Raw genomic sequence first — 21,867 nt, forward strand, 5'->3', positions numbered from 1 at the left:
TGTTCTGTCCTGGAGAATTCCATGGAATTGCCAAGAGTCAGACGGGACTGACCGACTTTCGCACTCACACACTCACTCCCACTGGGAAAGATGTCCTGACATGTTTCTTTTAAAAAGTAAAAATGAACGTGTTAGTCATTCAGCTGTGTCTGACTCTTTACGACCCCGTGGATTGCAGCCCGCCAGGCTCTTCTGTCCATGGGATGCTCCAGGCAAGAATACTGGAGTGAGTTGCCATTTCCTTCTCCAGGGGATCTTCCTGACCCAGGGATTGAACCCACGTCTCCTGCATCGAAGGCAGATTCTGTAGCATCTGAGCCACCGGGAAGCCCTATGTTTATAAAAGGCGGGGGTCAAATTCAACATCTGCTCTCCCCAGGGAGGTTAAGTAGGCAAGCTCAGGTTAAGCACTGCCGTGGGTCACCGCATGTACTAGAAATGGAAGTTGGGGTAGGTTGCAAACTCTATGTTTATCTGCTCGAAAATACGTACTTTTATCCTCAGCTTAGTTTTTTTCTTTCTTTTTTTTTTTTTTACTGAAAAATATACATAACAAAAAACCTCCCATGGGGCTCAGTGGTAAAGAATCTGCCTGCCAGTGCAAGAGACGTGGGTTCGATCCCTGGGTCGGGAAGATCCCCTGGAGATGGACACAGCAACCCACTCCAGTGTTCTTGCCTGGAGAACCCCCATGGACAGAGGCGCCTGGGGGGCTGCAGTCCGTGGGGTCACAGAGAGTTGGACACGACTGAGCGACTGAAGACCACACCACGTATTCTACTATATGGATAAATCTCTAAATTAACTACAAATGGAACAAAGACCTTAAGCAGCGGCCTTCAATATACAAAAGTCTTACAAGAAAACGGAGGATTAAATCTTCATGACTTTGGATTTGGTGATTCCTTAGCTATGACATCAGTCCTGAATATTCATTGGAAGGACTGATGCTGAAGCTCAAACTCCAATCCTTTGGCCACCTGAGGTGAAGAATCGACTTGTTGGAAAAGACCCCGATGCTGGGAAAGATTGAAGGCGGGAGGAGAAGGGGCCGACAGAGGATGAGATGGTTGGATGGCATCACCGACTCAACAGACATGAGTTTGAGTAAACTCTGGGAGTTGGTGAAGGACAGGGGGGCCTGGCGTGCTGCAGTCCATGGGGTCGCAAAGAGTCAGACTCGACTGAGCGACTGAAATGATCTATGACTTTGAAAGTGCAAACAACAGAAGAAAGGGAAAATGGGTAAGTTTTACCTCATCGGAATTAAAAACTGGTATGTCCACAATCAGCAGAGTGAGAAGACAGCCCACAGCACAAGAGATTTTACTTGCAGCCTCCTGTGTGTTCCTATCTCTGAATTTAACATGCATTTTACCGCACTTGGCTGCCAGGTGGCAGTCACCATCTATTTCTGCCTAAACTCTCTGCCGGCCCCGTCCAGCAAGTACAGGAAGAGGGCTGATCCAGGGCTTTGAATGAGCAACCCAGGGCACGTCCTTTCTTGTCGTGACCGCACATTTTCCAGATTGTGGTTTTCTCTCTTTTTTTTTTTTTTTGGTTCCAAAAACCTGCATCCAAAGCAGACCAACCAGCTATAAGGAATTTCAATCCCCAACCCTCCCAGTTTTCACCTGTTCTGGGGTGTGATAGCAGTCACACTGGGCTTCCCAGGTGGCATTTGTGGTGAAGAACCTGCCCGCCAAGTCAGGAGACATAAGAGAGCCAGGTTCGATCCCTGGGTTGGGAAGATCCCCTAGAGAAGGGAAGGGATACCCACTCCAGTATTCTTGCCTGGAGAATCCCCATGGACAGAGGAGCCTGGTGGGCTGCAGTCCCTGCGGTTGCAAAGAGTCGGGCATGACTGAGCGATTCAACATCAACAAAATAACTGTTTCACTTTGCCGTACAGCAGAAACTAACCCAGCATTGTAAAGCAACCCTCAGTTCAGTTCAGTCGCTCCGTCGTGTCCGACTCTTTGCGACCCCATGAATCGCAGCACGCCAGGCCTCCCTGTCCATCACCATCTCCCGGAGTTCACTCAGACTCATGTCCATCGAGTCCGTGATGCCATCCAGCCATCTCATCCTCGGTCGTCCCCTTCTCCTCCTGCCCCCAATCCCTCCCAGCCTCAGAGTCTTTTCCAATGAGTCAACTCTTCGCATGAGGTGGCCAAAGTACTGGAGTTTCAGCTTCAGCATCATTCCCACCAAAGAAATCCTAGGGCTGATCAACTCTACTCCAATAAAAATTGATTTAAAAAAAAAAAAGAAGAAGAAATGTATGTTCTGCCACAATATGGAAAAATGTTTCCCCTAGCCAAGAGAAAAGGAAAAAAAAAAAGGCATGATGCTGAAAAGGAGTTTACACAGACGGTCATGCTACTGAGAGGGTAACAGGCCAGGGGTCTCCAAAGGGAGGAAGGAGGCTGTGAGTGTCAGACACTTTTTATCTCTCCCTTAAGCGGCAGGAGGAGACAAGTGTCAAGATTTTTTTTCCTTCTCTATACAAAATTAAAAGGAGGTCTCTCTTAAAATTCTGTGTTGCTATGATGACACCTGGTTCCCCCTGAACTTAACTTTTCTCAAACCTTGAGCTAAGCAATGCATTTTTCTTACAGAAATGTTTTTCTTAAGCTACGTGAATGAAACTATGTGTTTGCTTTGAGATCTGCCTTTCTTTAAAACGATTCCACCTGAGACTAACTTTTTTTTTTCTTTTCTCAAACCTTGGGCTGATAATAGCTCAACAAACCAGTGTTGGTGTGAATTGTTTTGTGGCTGAGGGATAACACCCCCTGTGGTAAGCTGTCTCAAAAGTGCTTATTGTGGGAGAGGGGTCTGGTGAAACTCCTCTTCAGCTTGGAGGTGTCTCTCTTATCTGATTAGTAGCTTTCGAAGAGACACAGAATGGCTTGCTAAAAAGGGGGCGCTCTTTCTGCCCCCTTCTGATGTCTGTGTCAGAAGCTTTGTCTGTCTCTTGTATACTTGAATAAACCTTTGACACGCAACAGCTCTGAGCGATCATCCCTGGTCACTGCCCCTAGAATTGAGATCCTCTCCTCCTGAGGCCCAGAATCCCAGGGTGTTTCAGCGCTCAGCAACAACGTTTCCGTTTCAGGTGATCAAGCTGTTGTCTGCACACACAGGAGTTAAAGCCTCCTCAGAGATGTCCTCTGTCTTTCCATTTGGGAAGCGGACGCGAGAGAAGGGGGAAAACACACGACATTTCAGGACTGGTGCAAGGAAGCATTTTCAAGGCAACCATCTCTCTGCTTTGGGAGGCGTCACAAACGCGATGTGCCGGACACGGTCCAGCCCTACTTGTGAATGAAAAGGCTCAGTGTTCGCAGCTGTCGGAGATCCCTTGGCAAGCGTTACCATCTTCTCAAGGAGCACAGAAGATCTGTTCAACAGACAAAAAAAAAAAAAAAAAACGGACGGACGACAGGCCCTCTCTGCAGATGATCGTCTGTGCTATTTTGCAGAGTGTAAGGTTTGCTGAGTCCGAGCACAACCTAACTTGGTTCAGGCGGGACAGCTGTTACTCCGGAGAGTGAATCAGCCGCACATGCGTGGACCGCACGGACCTCCCGGGGTCAGAGCCTGAGACCACATCTCCGCGCTGCCTGCTGACCTCGGCTGCCCGGGCCCCGAGACTGCCCTGCAGGTAACCCGCTTTCCTTGATTTGTTACCCAAGCAGCAGCCAGCCCGGCTGGTGACCCTCAGCCCACATGTGGCCGCCCGGCACCCCTCCAGAGTGTGGCTGTACTAAGGCAAATTTTCCTAAAAAAAAAAAAAAAAAAAAGAAAGAAAGAAAGATATCCATGTCAGATGTTGCCTCGGGGTGGGGTTTCTGGAAGGACTGCAGAATTAAATAGCAAGAGAGGGCTTCTCTGGTGGCTGCCAGACCTCAGACCTGGTCTCTGACAGACCTCGGTTCGATCCCTGGGTCGGGAAGATCCCCTGGAGGAGGGCATGGCAAACCGCTCCAGTATCCGTTGCCTGGAGAATCCCATGGTCAGAGGAGCCTGCTGGGCTACAGTCCACGGCGTCGCAAACAGAGGAATGCTCTGCAGAGTAGATATCTTAGCTGCTAAGAGATTTCAGAGTGTGGGAGACTGGGCATTGAAGAGATGCTGAGATTCAAAACCGAAGTGGGTCTGGGAACACAGCCAGGAGCGTAGAGGAGAAGCAAGGTGTGCTGCCCGGGGTCTGGAGGGTGGCCAGAAAGCCAGGGGCTTGTAATTCCTTCTTCCCTGGAAGAACATCAAAGGCTGGATTATAGGTACTACTTCACTGCAGGGCTTCCTTTCTCTTTTTCTGTATCTTCTTATTTTAATGGAGATATAAATAGCAGATAACATTGGGGGGGGGGGTCTGCCCTATGCAAAGGGACGGTTTGATACACGTTGCATGTTGCAATACGCCTGCGTCGACGGCGATAGCGTGAGCCAGCTCTGCAGTAGCGTCACAGTCCCCATTGCTTTTTCGTGCGTTCAGAACTATTAAGGTCTAGTTGCTTAATGACTTTGACCCTGGTATTATCTCCGGAATGTATTCACCTACACATTGCAAGGTATCCCCTCCTTTTTGAAACTCCCTCTCATCTCCCTCCCCATCCCAGCCCTCTAGGTTGACACAGAGTCCGTGTTTGAGTTTCCTGAGCCGTTCAGCAAATTCCCGTTGGCTATCTATGTTACATACAGTAATGAAAGTTTCCATGTAAACTTTTTCATTAAAAAAAAAAAATCACTGGATATACAGGCTTCCCTTGTGGCTCAGTGGTAAAGAATCCACCTGCCAGCGCAGGAGACCCAGGTTCGATCGCTGGGTCTGGAAGATCCCTTGGAGAAGGAAATGGCAACCCGCTCCAGGATTCTTGCCTGGAGAATCCCATGGACAGAGGAGCCTGGCAGGCTACGGTCCCCATGGGGTCACAACGTGTTGGACACGACTGAGCGACTAAGCAATAACAAACTATTGCATACAGGGATGACGTGGTCCACACATCGGAATATCATTTAGCCACGTCAGGGAATTCTGACACGGGCTACAGCGTGGGTGAACCCTGAGGACATTTCACTATGTGAGATACGCCGGACAGGAAAGGACAAAGATTGTGCGGTTCATGGATATAAGCAGCGCAGATTTGTCCGATTCATGGAGACAGGAAACAGGAGGGTGGGCTCCATGGGCTGAGGGAGCAGGGTGGGCAGGAGAGGGTTTAATGGGGATGGAGTCTCGGTCTGCGGAGATGAACCAGTTCCGAACGTGGGCAGCGGGGACGGCTGTACAAGGATGTATAACTGTGCTCAGTGCCACGGCGCTCTGCATGTAATGATGGAGACGGGAAATTCTGTGATGTCTGTCTGTTGCTGTGTAGTCGCCAAGTCCTGTCCGACTCTTTCGCAGCTTCACGGACCATAGCCCCGCCAGGCTCCTCTTGTCCATGGGATTCTCCAGGCGAGAATACTGGAGTGGGTTGTCGTTTCCTCCTCCAGGGGATCTTCCTGACCCAGGGATCGAACTCAGGTCTCCTGCATTGGCAGGTGGGTTCTTTACCACTGAGCCACCTGGGAAGGAACTTCATATTGATATGACATGATCTTCCATACAGATCTTTTTTTTTTTTTAATTAATGTGTCTTTACCACAATTAAAAGGCAATCAGGGCTTCCCTGATGCTTCAGCTGGTAAAGAATCCACCTGCAATGCAGGAGACCTGGGTTCGATCCCTGGGGTGGGAAGATGCCCGGCAGAAGGGATAGGATACCTACTCCAGTATTCTTGGGCTTCCCTGGTGTCTCAGCGGCTGAAGAATCCGCTGCAATGCTGGAGACCTGGGTTCAGTCTCTGGATTGGGAAGATTCCCCTGGAGAAGAGAAAGGCTACCCACTAGAGTGTTGTGGCCTGGAGAATTCCATGGACCTATGTATGGTCCAAGGGGTTGCAAAGAGTCAGACACGACTGAGTGACTTTCACTTTCACCAGAATTAAAAATGAAAAAATATGTACTAGAGATCATGTCGTATCGATTTCTTATCACTTCATTTTGCATTTTCCTTTATCCTGCTTCCTGTATGTCGGGGATCAGAAACCTCTGGTGCCTTCCACAAACTCAGCCTGCCTTTGGAAATCCAGTTTTACTGACGGACAAGCTCAGCCGTCTGGATGGTCAGGGGCCACGCCCTTCTGCAACGGCAGAAAGAAATGGCAGCAACCGGGCCAGCTTGGCAGAAAAGCCCAAAATATTAATCACCATGTTCTTGATAAACACATGGTCTACTTTCTTTTTTTTTTTTTTCCCCCTCTCTTTTTCTTCCTTTTTTTGCTCACACCTCAAGGCTCGCAGCATCTTTGGTCTCTGACCAAGGATTGAAACTGGACCCAGAATTAACAGCATGGAATCCTAACCACTGGACCACCAGATCAGGGGAGGGATGTCTTTTTTTTTTAATTTTTGAAAATGTTATTTATTGATTGGACCATGCTGGTCCTTCATCACTGCTCGAGGAGTTTTCTCCAGTGGCAGCGAGCAGGGGCGCCTCTCTAGCTGTGGTCTGTGGGCTTCTCTCTGCAGAGGTTTGTCTTCTTGCCCAGCACGGGCTCCAAGCTTCTGCAGCTGCAGCTCGTGGCCTCAAGGGCACCGGCTCAGTTACTTGCTGCTCCACGGCACCTGGGTATCTTCCCGGACTAGAGATCGAACCTGCGTCTCCCTCTCCGGCAGGTGGATTCTTTACCACGGGGCCACCGGGAAAGCCCTTACATTCTTTTTCTCTCGAGTCACGTCAGGCCTCAGACACAAAAGGCAGAAACCCCAAACCAGCTGGTTTATTTTTTCCTGGTCAAGTTGAACGAGAGTTCCAACCAGGACGTACCCACTCCAGCCCACCTCCTGCAGTCTGGCCCCAAGGACATTGCTCGGACAGGCTTGCCAGGTGGCTCAGTGGTAACCAACCTGCGTGCAGGGCAAGAGACACAGGAGTCCTGGGTTCAATCCCTGGGTCGGGAAGATCCCCTGGAGGAGGGCACGGCCACCCAGTGCGGTATTTATTCTTGCCTGGAGAATCCCAGGGACGGAGGAGCCTGGTGGGCTGCAGTCCGTGGGGTCGCAGAGACTCGGGCAGGACTGAGTGAGCACCCAGGTTGTTTGTACACTGGCCCCATCTGACCCAAGGACCTTCCTCGAGGGCATGCCAGGGCCTGGTCACAGGGAACACGCCTCCACCTGCCGCTGCACCACGGAACACGCCTCCACCTGCTGCTGCACCGGAACATCCGCGTCATCTCGGGTTTGTGCAAACAGGATCAGTAAACCATAACCTGGGTGAGATCCGAGATGCCAAAACCTTCAGGGGAAACATAGCTTTGCCTGCCGTTGTTGTTCACGCTCTGAGTCAGATCTGACTTTTGCGACCTCGTGGACTGTAGCCCTGCCAGGCTCCTCCGTCCGTGAGATTCTCCAGGCAAGAAGACTGCAGAGGGTTGTCATTTCCTCCTGCAGGGGACCTTCCTGACCCAGGGATCGAACCTGTGTCTCCTCTGCCAGGTGGGTTCTTTAGCTACTGAGCCACCAGGGAGAATCTCGCTTCCTGGCTCCATATGTGGGCCTCAAGGTCCATCTGGACCGAACCAGGCTTCCAGCAGCCCCGCCTGAATCCAGAGCGCCTCAGGGACTTCCACCGCTAGGGAGAAACCGCAGTCTGTTTGGGGGCCTCAAAAGCAATCACCCGCTCTGTCCCGCTCTGTCCTAAGCTGTATCTAATGAAGTCTGCGTTCTGTATTCTGGGGATGCTGTCTGGTGTCTGTAAAGCTTCTTCCGTAGGGAAGAGCACCGCTTTGGTTCTTTGTTTCCAGATTAATTGATTTACTACTTATGGCCGTGCTGTGTCTTCTCTGCCGTATCCGAGATCACAGGCTCTGGGGCTCACAGACTTCAGCATGTGTGACCCACGGGCCTCACTCTTCATCGGCAGGAGGGATCTTCCCAACCCAGGGATGGAACCAGTCCCCTGCAGTGGCAGGTGGATTCTTTCCCGCTGAGCCACCAGGGAAGCCCCTGTTTGCTTTTTTTTGTTGCTGTTGTTGTTTTGACCACACTGGCCAGCATGCAGGATGTTACTTTCTCCAACCAGAAATTGAACCCACGCCCTTTGCCTTGGAAGCACGCTGTCTTAACTAGTTGATTGCTAGGAAATTCCAGGAAGAGCCATCCTTTATGTTTTTTTTTTTTTTTTTTTTTTTGTAATTTTCCCAGGCTATTGGCAGACTCAAAATTTTCCCTCTTGGTGTTGAAACTCTTGAGGATACTCAGTGCCCTGAGCTGACTGGCCTCAGAGCTCAGCCGTGTCTGACTCTTTGCGACCTCATGGACCGATAGCCCACCAGTCTCCTCTGTCCATGGGATTCTCCAGGCAAGAAGACTGGAGTGGGTTGCCATGCCCTCCTCCAGCGGATCTTCCCCACCAAGGGACGGAACCCACGTGTCCTACATTGCAGGCAGATTCTTTTTTTTTTTTTTTTTTTTACCACTGAGCCGTTCTGTTACTTACTACGTTATCAACCGTTCCATCTCTGCTGCCCATGTTAGTATACACCGCTTTATTTCTTACAGGAAATAGGAGGAAAGAGAGGCCATGTTACGTCTGGAACACTCTTGGTAAGACAGGGCTGTGTGCAACGGGTCATCTTCTCTGTCTGCCCCTGAGTTTCTTCCGGTCAGTGTTTCAGAATCCACTGATAGTAAAGTGATCTTTCTCAGTCACTGATCACGCCTCTTGGACTATCCTGGGGACTCAGATGGTAAAGACTCTGCCAGCCTTGGGTTCGATCCCTGGGTCGGGAAGATCCCCTGGAGGAGGGCATGGTAACCCAGCGCAGTGTTCTTGCCTGGAGAATCCCATGGACAGAGGAGCCTGGTGGGCTACGGTCCCTGGGCTGCAAAGAGTCGGACACGACTGAGCAGCTGAGGGCATGTTATCAAATGTATGACAATAGTGCTTCCGCTTTATGCTTTGAGTTTTTGGCCCCCAGGAATGTAGGATCTCAGCTTCGCAACCAGGGAACAAACCTGTCCTCCCTGCACTGAAAGGCAAAATCTTAACTGCTGGACTGCGTGGGAAAAAAAAAAAAAATTCAAATGCCTAAGAGACGTATTCAAGCCCTTCTGAAATGGGATTGATACTATATATTTTAAAAGTGTGAGTTGTTTTAACTAAGAAAAAAAAATTCAGATGCCTAAGAAAATGAAAGTCGCTCAGTCATGTCCGACTCTTTGCAACCCCATGGACTGTATGCTAGAGTGGGTAGCCTTTCCCGTCTCCAGGGGATCTTTCCAACCCAGGGATCGAACCCAGGTCTCCCAAATTGCAGGTGGATTCTTTACCAGCTGAGTCACAAGGGAATGTATTTGAGCCAGAAGAGATGTATTCAAACTCTTCTGAAATGGGATGATAATATATGTAACATAATATAATATATATTTAATATATCTAATATAATATAACATTTTTTAAAGAAGATAAAAGAATCAAATGCCAGAGAGATTTATTCAAACTCTTCTGAAATGGGATGATAATATATATATTATGTATAATAAAATATAATCTACAATTAATTAATATATATTTAATGTAATATAACATACAGTTTTGAAAAGAAGAAAATAGAATCAAGTGCCTAAGAGATGCACTCAAACTCTTCTGAAATGGGATAATATATATTATATAACATAATATACATTTAATTAATGTTACATTTAATGTAATATATTTTTAAAAAAGAAGAAAAACGAATCAAATGCCTAAGAGATGTATTCAAACTCTCCTGTATGGGGATGCCCCTCTCAGAGTCCCCTGAACGAGTGCCCCCAGCTCTCCGGGTCGCGGAAGCTGTGTGCTTGGATGGAACCCCGCGCGCAGCCTGGTCTGGTCTTGTCTTTCAGGAGCTGGCTGGCCCTCGCAGTCGCTGCGCTTCTGGGTCCGAAACCCTCAGCCTGCGGCCCTCCACCTGGTCCCCGGCCAAACATCCTCCTTCTGATGGCGGACGATCTCGGCATTGGAGATGTCGGTTGCTACGGCAACACCACCATCAGGCAAGGACCGCAGAACGGCTTATCTGACACCCGGGTGCAGAGGTCCACGATAAGCCATCTGACCTTTGGTTTAGGCAGTTCAGACTTGAACAGAGCTGTGCACACATCCATTCTCTGCACTGTATCGGGCTTCCCAGGTGGCTCAGTGGAAAGGAGTTCGCCTGCCAAGGCAGGAAGTGCGGATTCGATCCCTGAGTCGGGAAGATCCCCCAGGGGGGTGGTGGGGGAGGGCATGGCAACCCACTCCAGTATTCTTGCCCGGAGAATCCCCTGGACAGAAGAGCCTGGAGGGCCTACAGTCCGTGGGGTCGCAAAGAGTCGGACACGGCTGAGCCACTAAAAACACTTTGGTCTTGCATCCTTCCCACGCCTGCACTCAGGCCAGCTCAGATGTATAGTGTAACTGACTCACTCTGCTGTACACCAGAGTCTAATGCAACATGGTGAAATGAATGACACACCCATACAAAAAATTTAAAAATAAAAAAGACTGAGAGTCGTAAGCGGGGAGTCACCCTGGCCTCTCCCCTCTGGATATAGAACAGCCAGAACATCCTCTATTGAACGTGAACATCCTGTTGAGGCTGAGATCTCAGCCTCAGTGGTACAGTGTGGAAGGTTTTGATAAACAATGCAGTTGCGTGGGATTTTCCCCGTGGTCCAGTGGTTAAGACTCTGCCTTCCAAAGCAAGGGACCCAGGTTCGATTCCCGCTCTGGGAACTAAGATCCTGCAGGTAGCGGGGTGTGGCCCAACATTGAAAACAGTTGTGCAGTTGATGTTTCTTTGAAGGTTCGGAAGACATTTGAAGTTTTGCCACTGTTTGTTTTTTGTTGCTGACATTAATTTTCAATGGAGTATGGTTGTGTTACGATCCTGTATTAGTTTCTGCTGTACAGCAAAGTAAATCAACTATACGTGTACCTGTATCCCCTCTCTTTTTGGATTTTCTTTCCCATTTAGGTCACCATGTAGCACTGAGCAGAGTTCCCCATGCGGCACTGTAGGTTCTGACTAGTTATCTATTTTATACGTAGTATCATGCTAACTTGCTTCAGTCATCTCCAACTCTCTGTGGCCACCATGGACTGTAGCCCACCAGGCTCCCCTGTCCATGGGATTCTCCAGGCAAGAAGGCTGGAGTGGGTTGCCACGCCTTCCTCCAGGGGATCTTCCCAACCCAGGGCTCAAACCCAGGTCTCCTGCATGGGCGGGTGGGTTCTTTACCTCTAGCACCCCCTGGGAAGCCCACAGTATCAGTAGGGTCTACATGTCAATCCCAAACTCCCAAATCACCCCACCCCACCGCCCCCACCCCTCATTCCCTCCTTGGTACCCATACGTTTGTCTCTCCATCTGCGTCTCTATTTCTGCTCTGCAAACCGGTTCATCGGTACTGTCTTTCTAGATTCCACGTATATACGCTCATATGCGATATTTTTATGTTTCTGACTCACTTCATAAACTCTGTACGACAACCTCTAGGTCCATCCTCACCTCTGCAAAGTCGTTGCCTTTTGATTATTCCTAAGGCGGTAAAGACGGAGAAGGCAGTGGCACCCCACTTCAATAGTCTTGCCTGGAAAATCCCATGGATGGAGGAGCCTGGTGGGCTGCAGTCCATGGGGTCGATAGGAGTCGGACACGACTGAGCGACTTCCCTTTCACTTTTCACTTTCATGCATTGGAGAAGGAAATGGCAACCCACTCCAGTGTTCTTGCCTGGAGAATCCCAGGGACGGAGGAGCCTGGTGGGCTGCCGTCTATGGGGTCGCACAGAGTCAGACACGACTGAAGTGACTCAGCAGCAGCAGCAAGGTGGTAAAGAATCTGTCTGCCAGTTCAGGAGACGCAGGTTCGATTCCTGGGTTGGGAAGATTCCCCTGGAGTAGATTAAGGCAACCCACTCCAGTATTCCTGCCCGGAGAATCCCATGGACAGAGGAGCCTGGCGGGCTACAGTCCCCAGGGGTCACAAAGAGTTGGACATGATTGAATGAGCCTGCACAGGAACTCAGGGGGTTGTTCATGGGTAATTGCCAGTTTTTCCTATCGAGTAGGATGTCACTCTGCTTTACGGAAAGAAAAACCAAGTGTTGGTTTGCTAAGGATTAAGAGAGTTAATGTTTCCTTCCTCAGGACTCCAAACATCGACCGCCTTGCGGCAGATGGCGTGAGGCTCACCCAGCATCTGGCCGCTGCCCCTGTGTGCACGCCAAGTAGAGCGGCGTTTTTAACGGGCAGATACCCCCTCCGATCAGGTTGGTCCTTCCGTCTATCTAACCACACACTGGACAGGAACATGCTCTCTGTAACTAATCAGGCATGAATTGTTCAGTACAGGGTCGGGAGAATGCGCCAAGTCCCCCTGTATTTTTTTTTTTAATGTTTTTGTTTAATTGTGGTCCAAGTCACATAATATACAACATCCTGTCTTAACCATATTTAACCACAGAGTTCAACGGCTTCCCTGGGGGCTCAGACGGTAAAGAATCTGCCTGCAACGCAAGAGACCTGGGCTTGATCCCTGGGATGGGGAGATTCCCCTGGAGAAGGGCACGGCTACCCACTCCAGCAGTTCTGGCCTGGAGAATCCCATGGACTCTACGGTCCATGTGGTCGCAAAGACTGGGACACGACTGAGCGCCTTTCACCCACAAACTGAAACAGTGTCCCCCTTAAAGACAACGTTGCCCTAACTAGAGAAAAGCCTGCCGTCAGCCAGGAAGACCCAGAGCAGCCAAAAAATAAAACAGACATTAAAATATATATATATATATATATATGTATATATATATATATATATTTTAAAGAAACTTCACTGGGTGACAATATCAGAGATAAACCCCATGAGGTCAACTCATGTCGGAAGGTTAAATTTCCCATCGCATATTGAGTCATGGAGATTTCCACCAAATGCTCTGAGTTGAAAATAATAACAGTAGAGACTTTCCTGGTGGTCCAGTGGCTGACTGTGCACCCAACACAGGGGCCCTGAGTTCAATCCTTGCCCACAAAGCTGAGACCCCCACACGCACAGTTAACAGATCCTGTGGGCCCACCTAAGATCCAGCACAGCCAAGTCGATAAAAGGAAAATAATTAAGCAGGTGACTCAGACCGTGAAGAATCTGCCTGCATTGCAGGAGACCCAGGTTCAATCCCTGGGAAGGGAAGATCCCCTGGAGAAGGGCCTGACTACCCACTCCAGCATTCCTCCCTGGAAAATTCTATAGACAGAGGAGCCTGGTGTGTTACAGTCCATGGCTCACAAAGATTCAGACAGGACTGAGTGACTCACAGTTCACAATAGCATTGATGATACAACTCAATGTCTGACTGTAACATCTCTCTGAACACCATTGATCAAAGGTATGGTTTCCAGTCAAGGCCTCCGTGTTCTTCAGTGGACAGCGGTCTCTGGAGGACTTCCGCCCAGTGAAATAACTTTTGCAAAAATACTGAAAGCTAGAGGCTATACCACCGGACTCGTAGGTACGTACACTTTCTAAGGATTAAGCACATTACTATTTGTTTCTTCTGAAGACTTTTGTACTGGACTCAGTTTAGACAACCCCAATTTTGTTGGCGACATCCAAAGAACCATGGTCAGGAGCCAAACAGTATTGAGTGCATTATTTTTATAGGGACATTTAATTCACCCATGGGCTTCCCTGATAGCTCAGTTGTAAGGAATCCGCCTGCAATACAGGAGACCCCAGTTCGATCCCTGGGTTGGGAAGATCCGCTGGAGAAGGAATAGGCTACCCACTCCAGTATTCTTGGGCTTCACTTGTGGCTCAGCTGGTAAAGAATCCGCCTGCAATCCAGGAGACCTGGGTTTGATCCCTAGGTTGGGATCAATACTCCAGTATTCTGGCTTGGAGAATTCCATGGACCAGGTAGTCCATGGGGGTCACAAAGAGTTGGACATGACTGAGCAACTTCCATTTTCAATTCAACTAAAAAGTTTGCAAATGAAATAGTTGGGAAACACAGCAGAATTTCTCACTGGACATAAAGCTCCATGCATGCTGGAATGTTGCTACCCAGGTTGCTTCATGCAAAGTAGATGTGCCAGAAATATCAGCTTAATGAGATATTTGCCATTTCATACAAATTTCTGATACATTCTGATTTAAAAGCTTAGAAATTGGGCAGGGGTTAGAGTAGGAATTTGGGATGGACATGGACACACTGCTGTATTTAACAAGGATAACCAGCAAGGACCTGCTGGACAGCACGGGGAACTCTGCTCAATCCTCTGTAATAACCTTATGGTTCCCAGGGGGAAGGATGGGGGAGGGGATAGTCAGGGAGTCTGGGATGGACATGGACACACTGCTGGATTTAACATGGAGAACCAGCAAGCACCTGCTGGACAGCGCAGGGAACTCTGCTCAATACTCTAATAACCTTATGGTTCCCAGGGGGAAGGATGGGGGAGGGGATAGTCAGGGAGTCTGGGATGGACATGGACACACTGCTGGATTTAACATGGAGAACCAGCAAGCACCTGCTGGACAGCACAGGGGACTCTGCTCAATACTCTGTAATAACCTTATGGTTCCCAGGGGGAAGGATGGGTGAGGGGATAGTCAGGGAGTGTGGGATGGACATGGACACACTGCTGGATTTCACATGGAGAACCAGCAAGGACCTGCTGGACAGCACAGGGGAATCTGCTCAATGTTCTGTAATAATCTAACTGAGGAAAAGTTTTGAAAAAGAGAGAACGTGTATACGTATCACTGATTCACTTTGATGTACATCTGAAACTAACAGAACACTGTTAATAATACTCCAATATGAAATAAAAATTTAAAAAATAAAAATATAACTGCAAATCATCTACAAGACAGCATTGGACGCATCACAGATGTGACGGTAACAAAGTTTCATCAGGATGCAAAATCTCCCTAAGGTTCCCACTGACGCCCACATGGAGCTCTAATCTGTGGCTGCTGTTCAATCGCTCAGTCGTGTCTGACTCTTTGCGACCCCATGGACTGCAGCACGCCAGGCCTCCCTGCCCTTCACCATCTCCCAGAGTTTGCTCAAACTCGTGTCCATTGAGCTGGTGATGCCATCCAACCATCTCCTCCTTTATTGCCCCCTTCTCCTGGCTTCAATCTTTTTCGGCATCTGGGGTGTTTTCAAATGAGTCCGTTCTTGGCATCAGGTGGCCAAAATATTGGTGCCTCAGCTTCAGCATCAGTCCTTCTAATGAATATTCAGGACTGATTTTCTTTAGGATGGATTGGTTGGGTCTCCATGCAATCCAAGGGGCTCTCAAGAGTCTTCTTCAACATCGCAGTTCAAAAGCATCCATTCTTTGATGCTCAGCTTTCTTTCTGGTCCAACTCTCACATCCATACATGACCACTGAAAAAACCATAGCTTTGACTTAGATGCACCTTTGCTGGAAAAGTTATGGAGTTCTCAACTGAGAAACAAGAAGATGCAGGCAACCCACAGGTGTTTCAAAGGATGATCAGACTCTGAGGAGATGGAGATGGTGATTAGCTACAACGGGCACCAGAAACGCGGGCAGAGGAACGCCCTGCCTTGACCCAACCTGGCCAGGTTCCTTGGGAAATAACAGCAAACACTTTCCCCTGCCCAGCTGCCTGCATCCTGACCTCATCCCACGACCCAGCAGAGAACCGAGGCCGCAGCAAGCACGTCCTTACCCACTCACCGAAGGATGAAAGGGCCATTGTTACATCTGCACACTTTTTTTTTTTTTTTTTTTGCCTGTTTTCCAGGAAAATGGCATTTGGGTCTCAGCTGTGCGTCTTCCGACGATCACTGCCACCATCCGCTCAATCACGGCTTCGACCATTTCTACGGAATGCCATTCAGCATGATGGCGGACTGCGAGCGCTGGGGACTATCCGAGAAGCGTGCGGTCCTGGAGCATCGACTCAACGTCTGCTCCCAGCTCGTGGCCCTGGCCACCCTCACACTCACAATCGGGAAGCTCACCCGCCTGATACCGGCCGCCTCCTGGACGCTGGTTATCTGGTCGACCGTCGTGTGCCTCCTGCTCTTGGCCACTTCCTGTTTGGTGGGCGCCCTGATCGAGCATGCAGACTGCTTTCTGATGCGGAATCATTCCATCGCAGAGCAGCCCATGCGCTCTCAGGAGACTATGCCGCTCATGCTCCGGGAGGTCTCATCCTTCGTCAAAAGGTGAGTGCAGAAAGGCGCTTCAGGGTGAAGACGCAGCCCGAATCTCCTTCTTCCGAAATGGGTAGGTTGTTGTTCGGTCACTCAGTCATGTCTGACTCTTCGTGGCCCTATGGACTGCATCAGGCCAGGCCTCCCTGTCCATCACCAACTCCCGGAGCTTACTCAAACTCAAGTCCATCGAGTCAGCAATGCTATCCAACCGTCTCATCCTCTGCTGCCCCCTTCCCCTCTTGTTAATAGGTATTTAAAAAAAAAAAGTGACACTCTTAGTCGCTGAGTCATATCTGACTCTTTACGACCCCATGGACTATAGCCCACCAGGCTCCTTTGTCCATGGGATTCTCCAGGCAAGAATCCTGGACTGGGTTGCCATTTCTTCCTCCAGGGGATCTTCCCGACCCAGGGATCAAACCTAGGTCTCCTGTATTGCAGGCAGATTCTTTACCAACTGAGCCACCAGGGAAGGCCGTATGGTGAAATCGTTCTGGCTCAGAAAGTCGATTTTGGTAAAATGGAGGCTGGGTGACATTCCCTGGAACCCAACTGGGTCCCCTGAAACAAGTGCCCGAGAAATAAGGCCAGGTGCGTTGTATCGGTTTTCAGAAACAAGCAAGGACCTTTCCTCCTCTTTGTGTCCTTCCTGCACGTCCACACCCCTCTTGTCACGACTGAGAACTTCCGTGGGAGGAGTGCCCACGGGCTTTACGGGGACAACACCGAAGAGATGGACTGGATGGTGGGTAAGTAGCTTGTCTTCGTTGCTGTCCGAACACGTTAACGCCTGATTCATACTCACCTCTGCTCCTTCTTTCTTCTCTATAACCTTCTGTTCCCTCACTTTTACGTGTTCGCCACATTGTCCTAAGTCTCATGCACCCTTGCAGCGCTCCTGAAATCTTTTGGAGGCTGAATGGGGCATATACGAAGAGATGTATGAATCTTAGGTCAAAGATGCTTTCTGACGGTTCAGCCTCCGAGTCTGAACAAATCTTTGCGACCCTACAGACTGTAGCACTCCAGGCTCCTCTGTCCTTCACCATCTCCTAGAGTTTGCTCAAATTCATGCCCATTGAGTTGGTGACAATATCTTATCATCTTATCCTTTGCTGCCCCTTTCTCCTTCTGCCTTCAATCTTTCCCAGCATCGGGGTCTTTTCCAGTGAGTCAGCTCTTCCCATCAGGTGGCCACAGGACTGCAGTTTCAGCATCAGTCCTTCCAATGAATATTCAGGGTTGGCTTCCTTTAGCGTGGACTGGTTTGACCTTGCAGTCCAAACAACACTAAGAGTCTTCTCCAGCACCACAGTTCGAAAGCATCAGTTCTTTTGTGCTCAGCTTTCCTTATGGTCCAACTCGCACATCCGTACATGACTACTGGGAAAACCACAGCTTTGACGACACCAACTAGAATACCACACGTCTATTACTGATCACTCAATAGGCTTTTATACTAAAGACTCCTTTTTCATGAAGCAATCCAAAAATTTGGTGAAAGACCGTTTTCAGTTTTGACCGCCTCGGACACATCTGTTCTTTGCAGGCCAGATCCTTGAGACTTTGGACACAGAAGGGTTGACCAACAGCACCCTGGTTTATTTTACGTCGGATCACGGCGGATCCTTAGAGGCTCAGTTTGGAAACAACCAATACGGTGGCTGGAATGGGGTATATAAAGGTGAGAGTGAGGCATTCCCGGATGTGTCTACTGCCTTCATCTCTTCCCAGTAATTCTCAACCCTTCCTCTGGAATGTGAGTTTACAAAAGCAGAGTCACAAAAATCAGAAGAACTCAAATGATCACCGTGGTGGACAGAATCATGTTCCCCAAAGACGTCCACGTCCTTTATAGACACGTGGTTGATAGAATAGTGTCCCCAGAGATGTCCATATACTGACCGCCGAGTGGTGTCTCCCGAGACAGTCACATCCTGACCCCAGTATGGTAGAAAACCCACACCCAGATTAATAAAATAAAATCTGACCATGTAGGAGCTAAATGTCCTCATGTCATTAAACAGAGAGGGACAGAAAGAGTGATTTACAATGGACAGAAGGCTTTAGTCACCCAGGGAAGCAACCCCTGATTTCCAATCACATTCTTTCCTATTCACATTTAAACACAGGCGGCAAAGGCATGGGCGGCTGGGAAGGCGGGATCCGGGTCCCGGGGATATTCCGGTGGCCCGGGGTCCTGCCGGCCGGCCGCGAGATCCACGAGCCCACCAGCCTGATGGACGTCTTCCCCACCGTGGTCCACCTTGCGGGTGGCCAGGTGCCCCAGGACAGGTAAGGACCGGCCCAGAGAAGGCAATTCCGTTTTGCCTAGAGACAGCATGTGCGTCAGACACCACTGTCCCTTTCGTTGGGCTGAAAACACCCATGAGATCGGTACCTGGAAAAGCATTCGTCATTAGGGGCTCCGATATTTGCTTTATGGGGTATACAACATGTCCTTCTCCTGAGTTAAAAGTGGAGCCTTTTGAGTATAAGGACGAAGGTTGTGGAAACGCACCAATACATTACTGACAGTTCGTCACGAGAGTCCTTTTCACGTAGCCTGGTAGGGACTTTTGGTGTTTCCGTTCCCCCCCCCCCTTTAAATATTATAGAGACTTCCCTGGAAGCCCAGTGATTGAGACTCCGTACTTCCAAGGCAGGGGTTGTGGGTCCAATCTCTAGTCGGGGAACTAAGATCTTATGTGCAGCACAACATGGTACCCCCCGATATTATAGAAAATTTGGGAGTAAAAGAAAGAAAATAAAATGATTTCTTAAACTTGCTAACACACACATGAATACATAATTAATTTATATGATGAAAGTGAAAGCATTAGGCTCCCAGTCGTGTCCGACTCTTTGCAACCCCATGGACTATAGCTCTCCAGGCTCCTCTGTCCATGGGATTTCCCAGGCAAGGATACTGGAGTGGGTTGCCATTCCCTTCTCCGAGGGATCTTCCTGACCCAGGGATCGAACCTGCTCCTCCTGCATTGGCAGGGAGATTCTTTACTGCGAGCACCACCAGGGAAGCCCCATGTATAGAGTATACACACATACTTATTTTATTGTATATATTTATGGAATGATTCCAGGTCTTGTGGATGCGCAGCACACATTCGGTGATGAGTTAAAGCTCCAGTCCGTATAAAACCAAGCAGCTGTTTCCCAGACATTAACCCATCCGTGCATTCAGAATAAGGCTGGGTAGACCTTTGCTTCAGCCCCCTGCAGGGGGCGGGACCCGCCAGGCTCTTCCAAACAAAGCTCCTGCCTGCAGGCGGATGGTGTATCAGCTGCCCGCCGGGACTCACTAAAGGGTCTTGCCCGCCTCCCAGCGGCCCCGCCCTGAGTCCGCCCCCTCGCTCTCACCTGCAGGGTGGTGGACGGCCGGGACCTGCTAGCCCTGCTCCAGGGGACCGCGCGGCACTCAGACCACGAGTTCCTCATGCACTACTGTGAGAGCTTTCTGCACGCCGCCCGGTGGCACCAACGCGACCGTGAGTCCGCCGCACGCGGGGGCCCGGCTTGGCCTCCGCTCTCCTTTTCTGCTCCTTCACGCCTTCCATTCATTTCCATGGGATCGTCTTAACTTCCTTCTTGGCGGTATTTTGCGTCCGATCCCAGGAGCATCCTTTAGCTGTCAATCATTCTGCCCCGATGGGAAGGGAATGCTTTCGTATGGTTTCGTCGCTATGGTTTCAGTCACTAAGTCGTGTCAAACTCTTTGGCGACCCCATGGACTGTGTGGAGCCCCCCACCCCCCAGGCTCCTCTGTCCATGGGATTCTCTGGGCAAGAATACTGGAGTGGGTTGCCATGCGCTCCTCCTCCAGGGAATCTGCCCGACTCAGGGGTCGAACACGGGTCTCCCGTGTTGCAGGCAGATTCTTTACCGTCTGAGCCACCAGGGAAGCTCACGCCTGGCCCCATCCACCCCAAACATGCTCAGAAGACTGGCCACCGTCCGTCCTTAACCTTCAGCTAAGTCCACTAACTGAATCAGTTGACTAATTCTCGCCCTTCCTCCAGGAGGCGCAGTGTGGAAAGTCCACTTCGCAACCCCCGTCTTCCAGCCGGATGGCGCGGGCGCCTGCTATGGGCAGGCAGTGTGCCCCTGCTCAGGAGACAAGGTGACCCACCACGTCCCACCGCTGCTGTTCGACCTGTCCCGAGACCCTTCCGAGGCCCACGCCCTCACGCCGGACACGGAGCCGTCGTTCCACCGGGTGGTGGAGACCGTGGCCCGGGCCGTGGCGGCCCATCGCCAGACGCTGAGCCCTGTTCCGCTGCAGCTGGACGCGGCGGACAACACGTGGAAGCCGTGGCTGCAGCCGTGCTGTGGGCGGTTTCCCTTCTGCTGGTGCGATCGGGATGCGGATTCACGATAGGAGCCCGGCTGGGAATACCCGCTCACTGGGGTCAAACAAATATAAAACATCGGTGTGGAGTCAAGTCACCTGCCTGTGTGGGCTTGAATGCTTTCACCTAGAATGCAGGCTTGGGGTTGGTGCGGGGTGGTGGGGGTGGTGGGAAGGAAAGGCTGAGATGTATGAAGAGTAACATGGAAACTCACATTGCAGCTGTGTTGTGCCAGACTCTTTGCCACCCCATGGACTGTAGCCCCACCAGGCTCCTCTGTCCATGGGATTCTCCAGGCAAGAATACAGAAGCAGCTTGCCAAGCCCTCCTCTAGGGGATCGTCCCGACCCAGAGATCCATCTGCATTGCAGGCGGATTCTTTACCAGCTGAGCCACCAGGGAAGCCCGGAGGAAACTTCCATGACCACATGTAAATTACATAAGCGATGGGGATTTGCTGTATGACTCAGGGAACTCAAGCAGGGGCTCGGTGACAACCTCAACGGGTGCGATGGGGAGGCAGATGGGAGCAAGGGTCAAGAGGGAGGGGACATATGTATACCTATGGCTGATTCATGTTGAGGTTTAGCAGAAGCCAACCACATTCTGTAAAGCAATTATCTTTCAATTAAAAAGATAAATCAATTAAAAAAAAGAATCCAGTACTTGTCTGTTTTGACTTTGAGAAAGACAAATATCATATATTAATGTACATAGGAGAAGGGGATGACAGAGGATGAGATGGTTGGATGGCATCACCGACTCAATGACATAAGTTTGAGCAAACTCCGGGAGTTGGTGATGGACAGGGAGGCCTGGTGTGCTGCGGTCCACAGGGCCACAGAGAGCCGAACGCGACTGAGCGACTGAACGGAACTGAACTGAATGCACATACATGGAATCTGGAAAGACGGTCCTGAAGATCCTAAGTGCAGAGCCGCAAAGGAGACGAAGACATAAAGGACAGGCTTGCGGACACAGCGGGGGAAGGACAGACGGAGAGGATAGCCTTGAAACCTATGTCCTATCGTTCGTAAGGTAGAGAGCCAGTTGGAATTTGCCGTACGATGCTAGGAAGCCAAAACTGGCGCTCTGTGACAACCTATAGGGGTAGGAGAGGGAGAGAAGTTCAAGAGGAAGGGGATATATGTACACCTAGGGCTGATTCATGTTGATGGATGTCAAAAACAACCACAATATTGGGAAGTAATGACTCTCCAA

General features: G+C 50.0%; 1 protein-coding gene across 3 annotated transcripts; it reads left to right on the forward strand.

Moving 5' to 3' along the window:
* Positions 1 to 3,433: 3,433 nt before the first annotated feature.
* Positions 3,434 to 20,739, forward strand: ARSE (arylsulfatase E (chondrodysplasia punctata 1)). Of its 3 annotated transcripts, none has more exons than XM_018044022.1 (11): positions 3,434 to 3,670; positions 8,618 to 8,662; positions 9,947 to 10,096; positions 12,234 to 12,355; positions 13,466 to 13,588; positions 15,862 to 16,288; positions 16,892 to 17,028; positions 17,829 to 17,963; positions 18,412 to 18,574; positions 19,664 to 19,785; positions 20,317 to 20,739. In XM_018044022.1, the coding sequence occupies exons 2-11, from the start codon at positions 8,640 to 8,642 to the stop codon at positions 20,673 to 20,675; spliced, it is 1,761 nt and encodes a 586-aa protein (XP_017899511.1). In that variant the 5' UTR covers positions 3,434 to 3,670; positions 8,618 to 8,639; the 3' UTR covers positions 20,676 to 20,739. The 3 variants fall into 3 exon arrangements, with proteins under 3 accessions (XP_017899511.1, XP_017899510.1, XP_017899509.1); XM_018044021.1 differs by lacking the exon at positions 3,434 to 3,670 and adding an exon at positions 6,457 to 7,552; XM_018044020.1 differs by lacking the exons at positions 3,434 to 3,670; positions 8,618 to 8,662 and having other exon boundaries at positions 9,778 to 10,096.
* Positions 20,740 to 21,867: the final 1,128 nt, after the last annotated feature.

The sequence above is a fragment of the Capra hircus genome, assembly GCF_001704415.2.
Source record: "Capra hircus breed San Clemente chromosome X unlocalized genomic scaffold, ASM170441v1, whole genome shotgun sequence".
NCBI classification, from domain to species: domain Eukaryota; kingdom Metazoa; phylum Chordata; class Mammalia; order Artiodactyla; family Bovidae; genus Capra; species Capra hircus.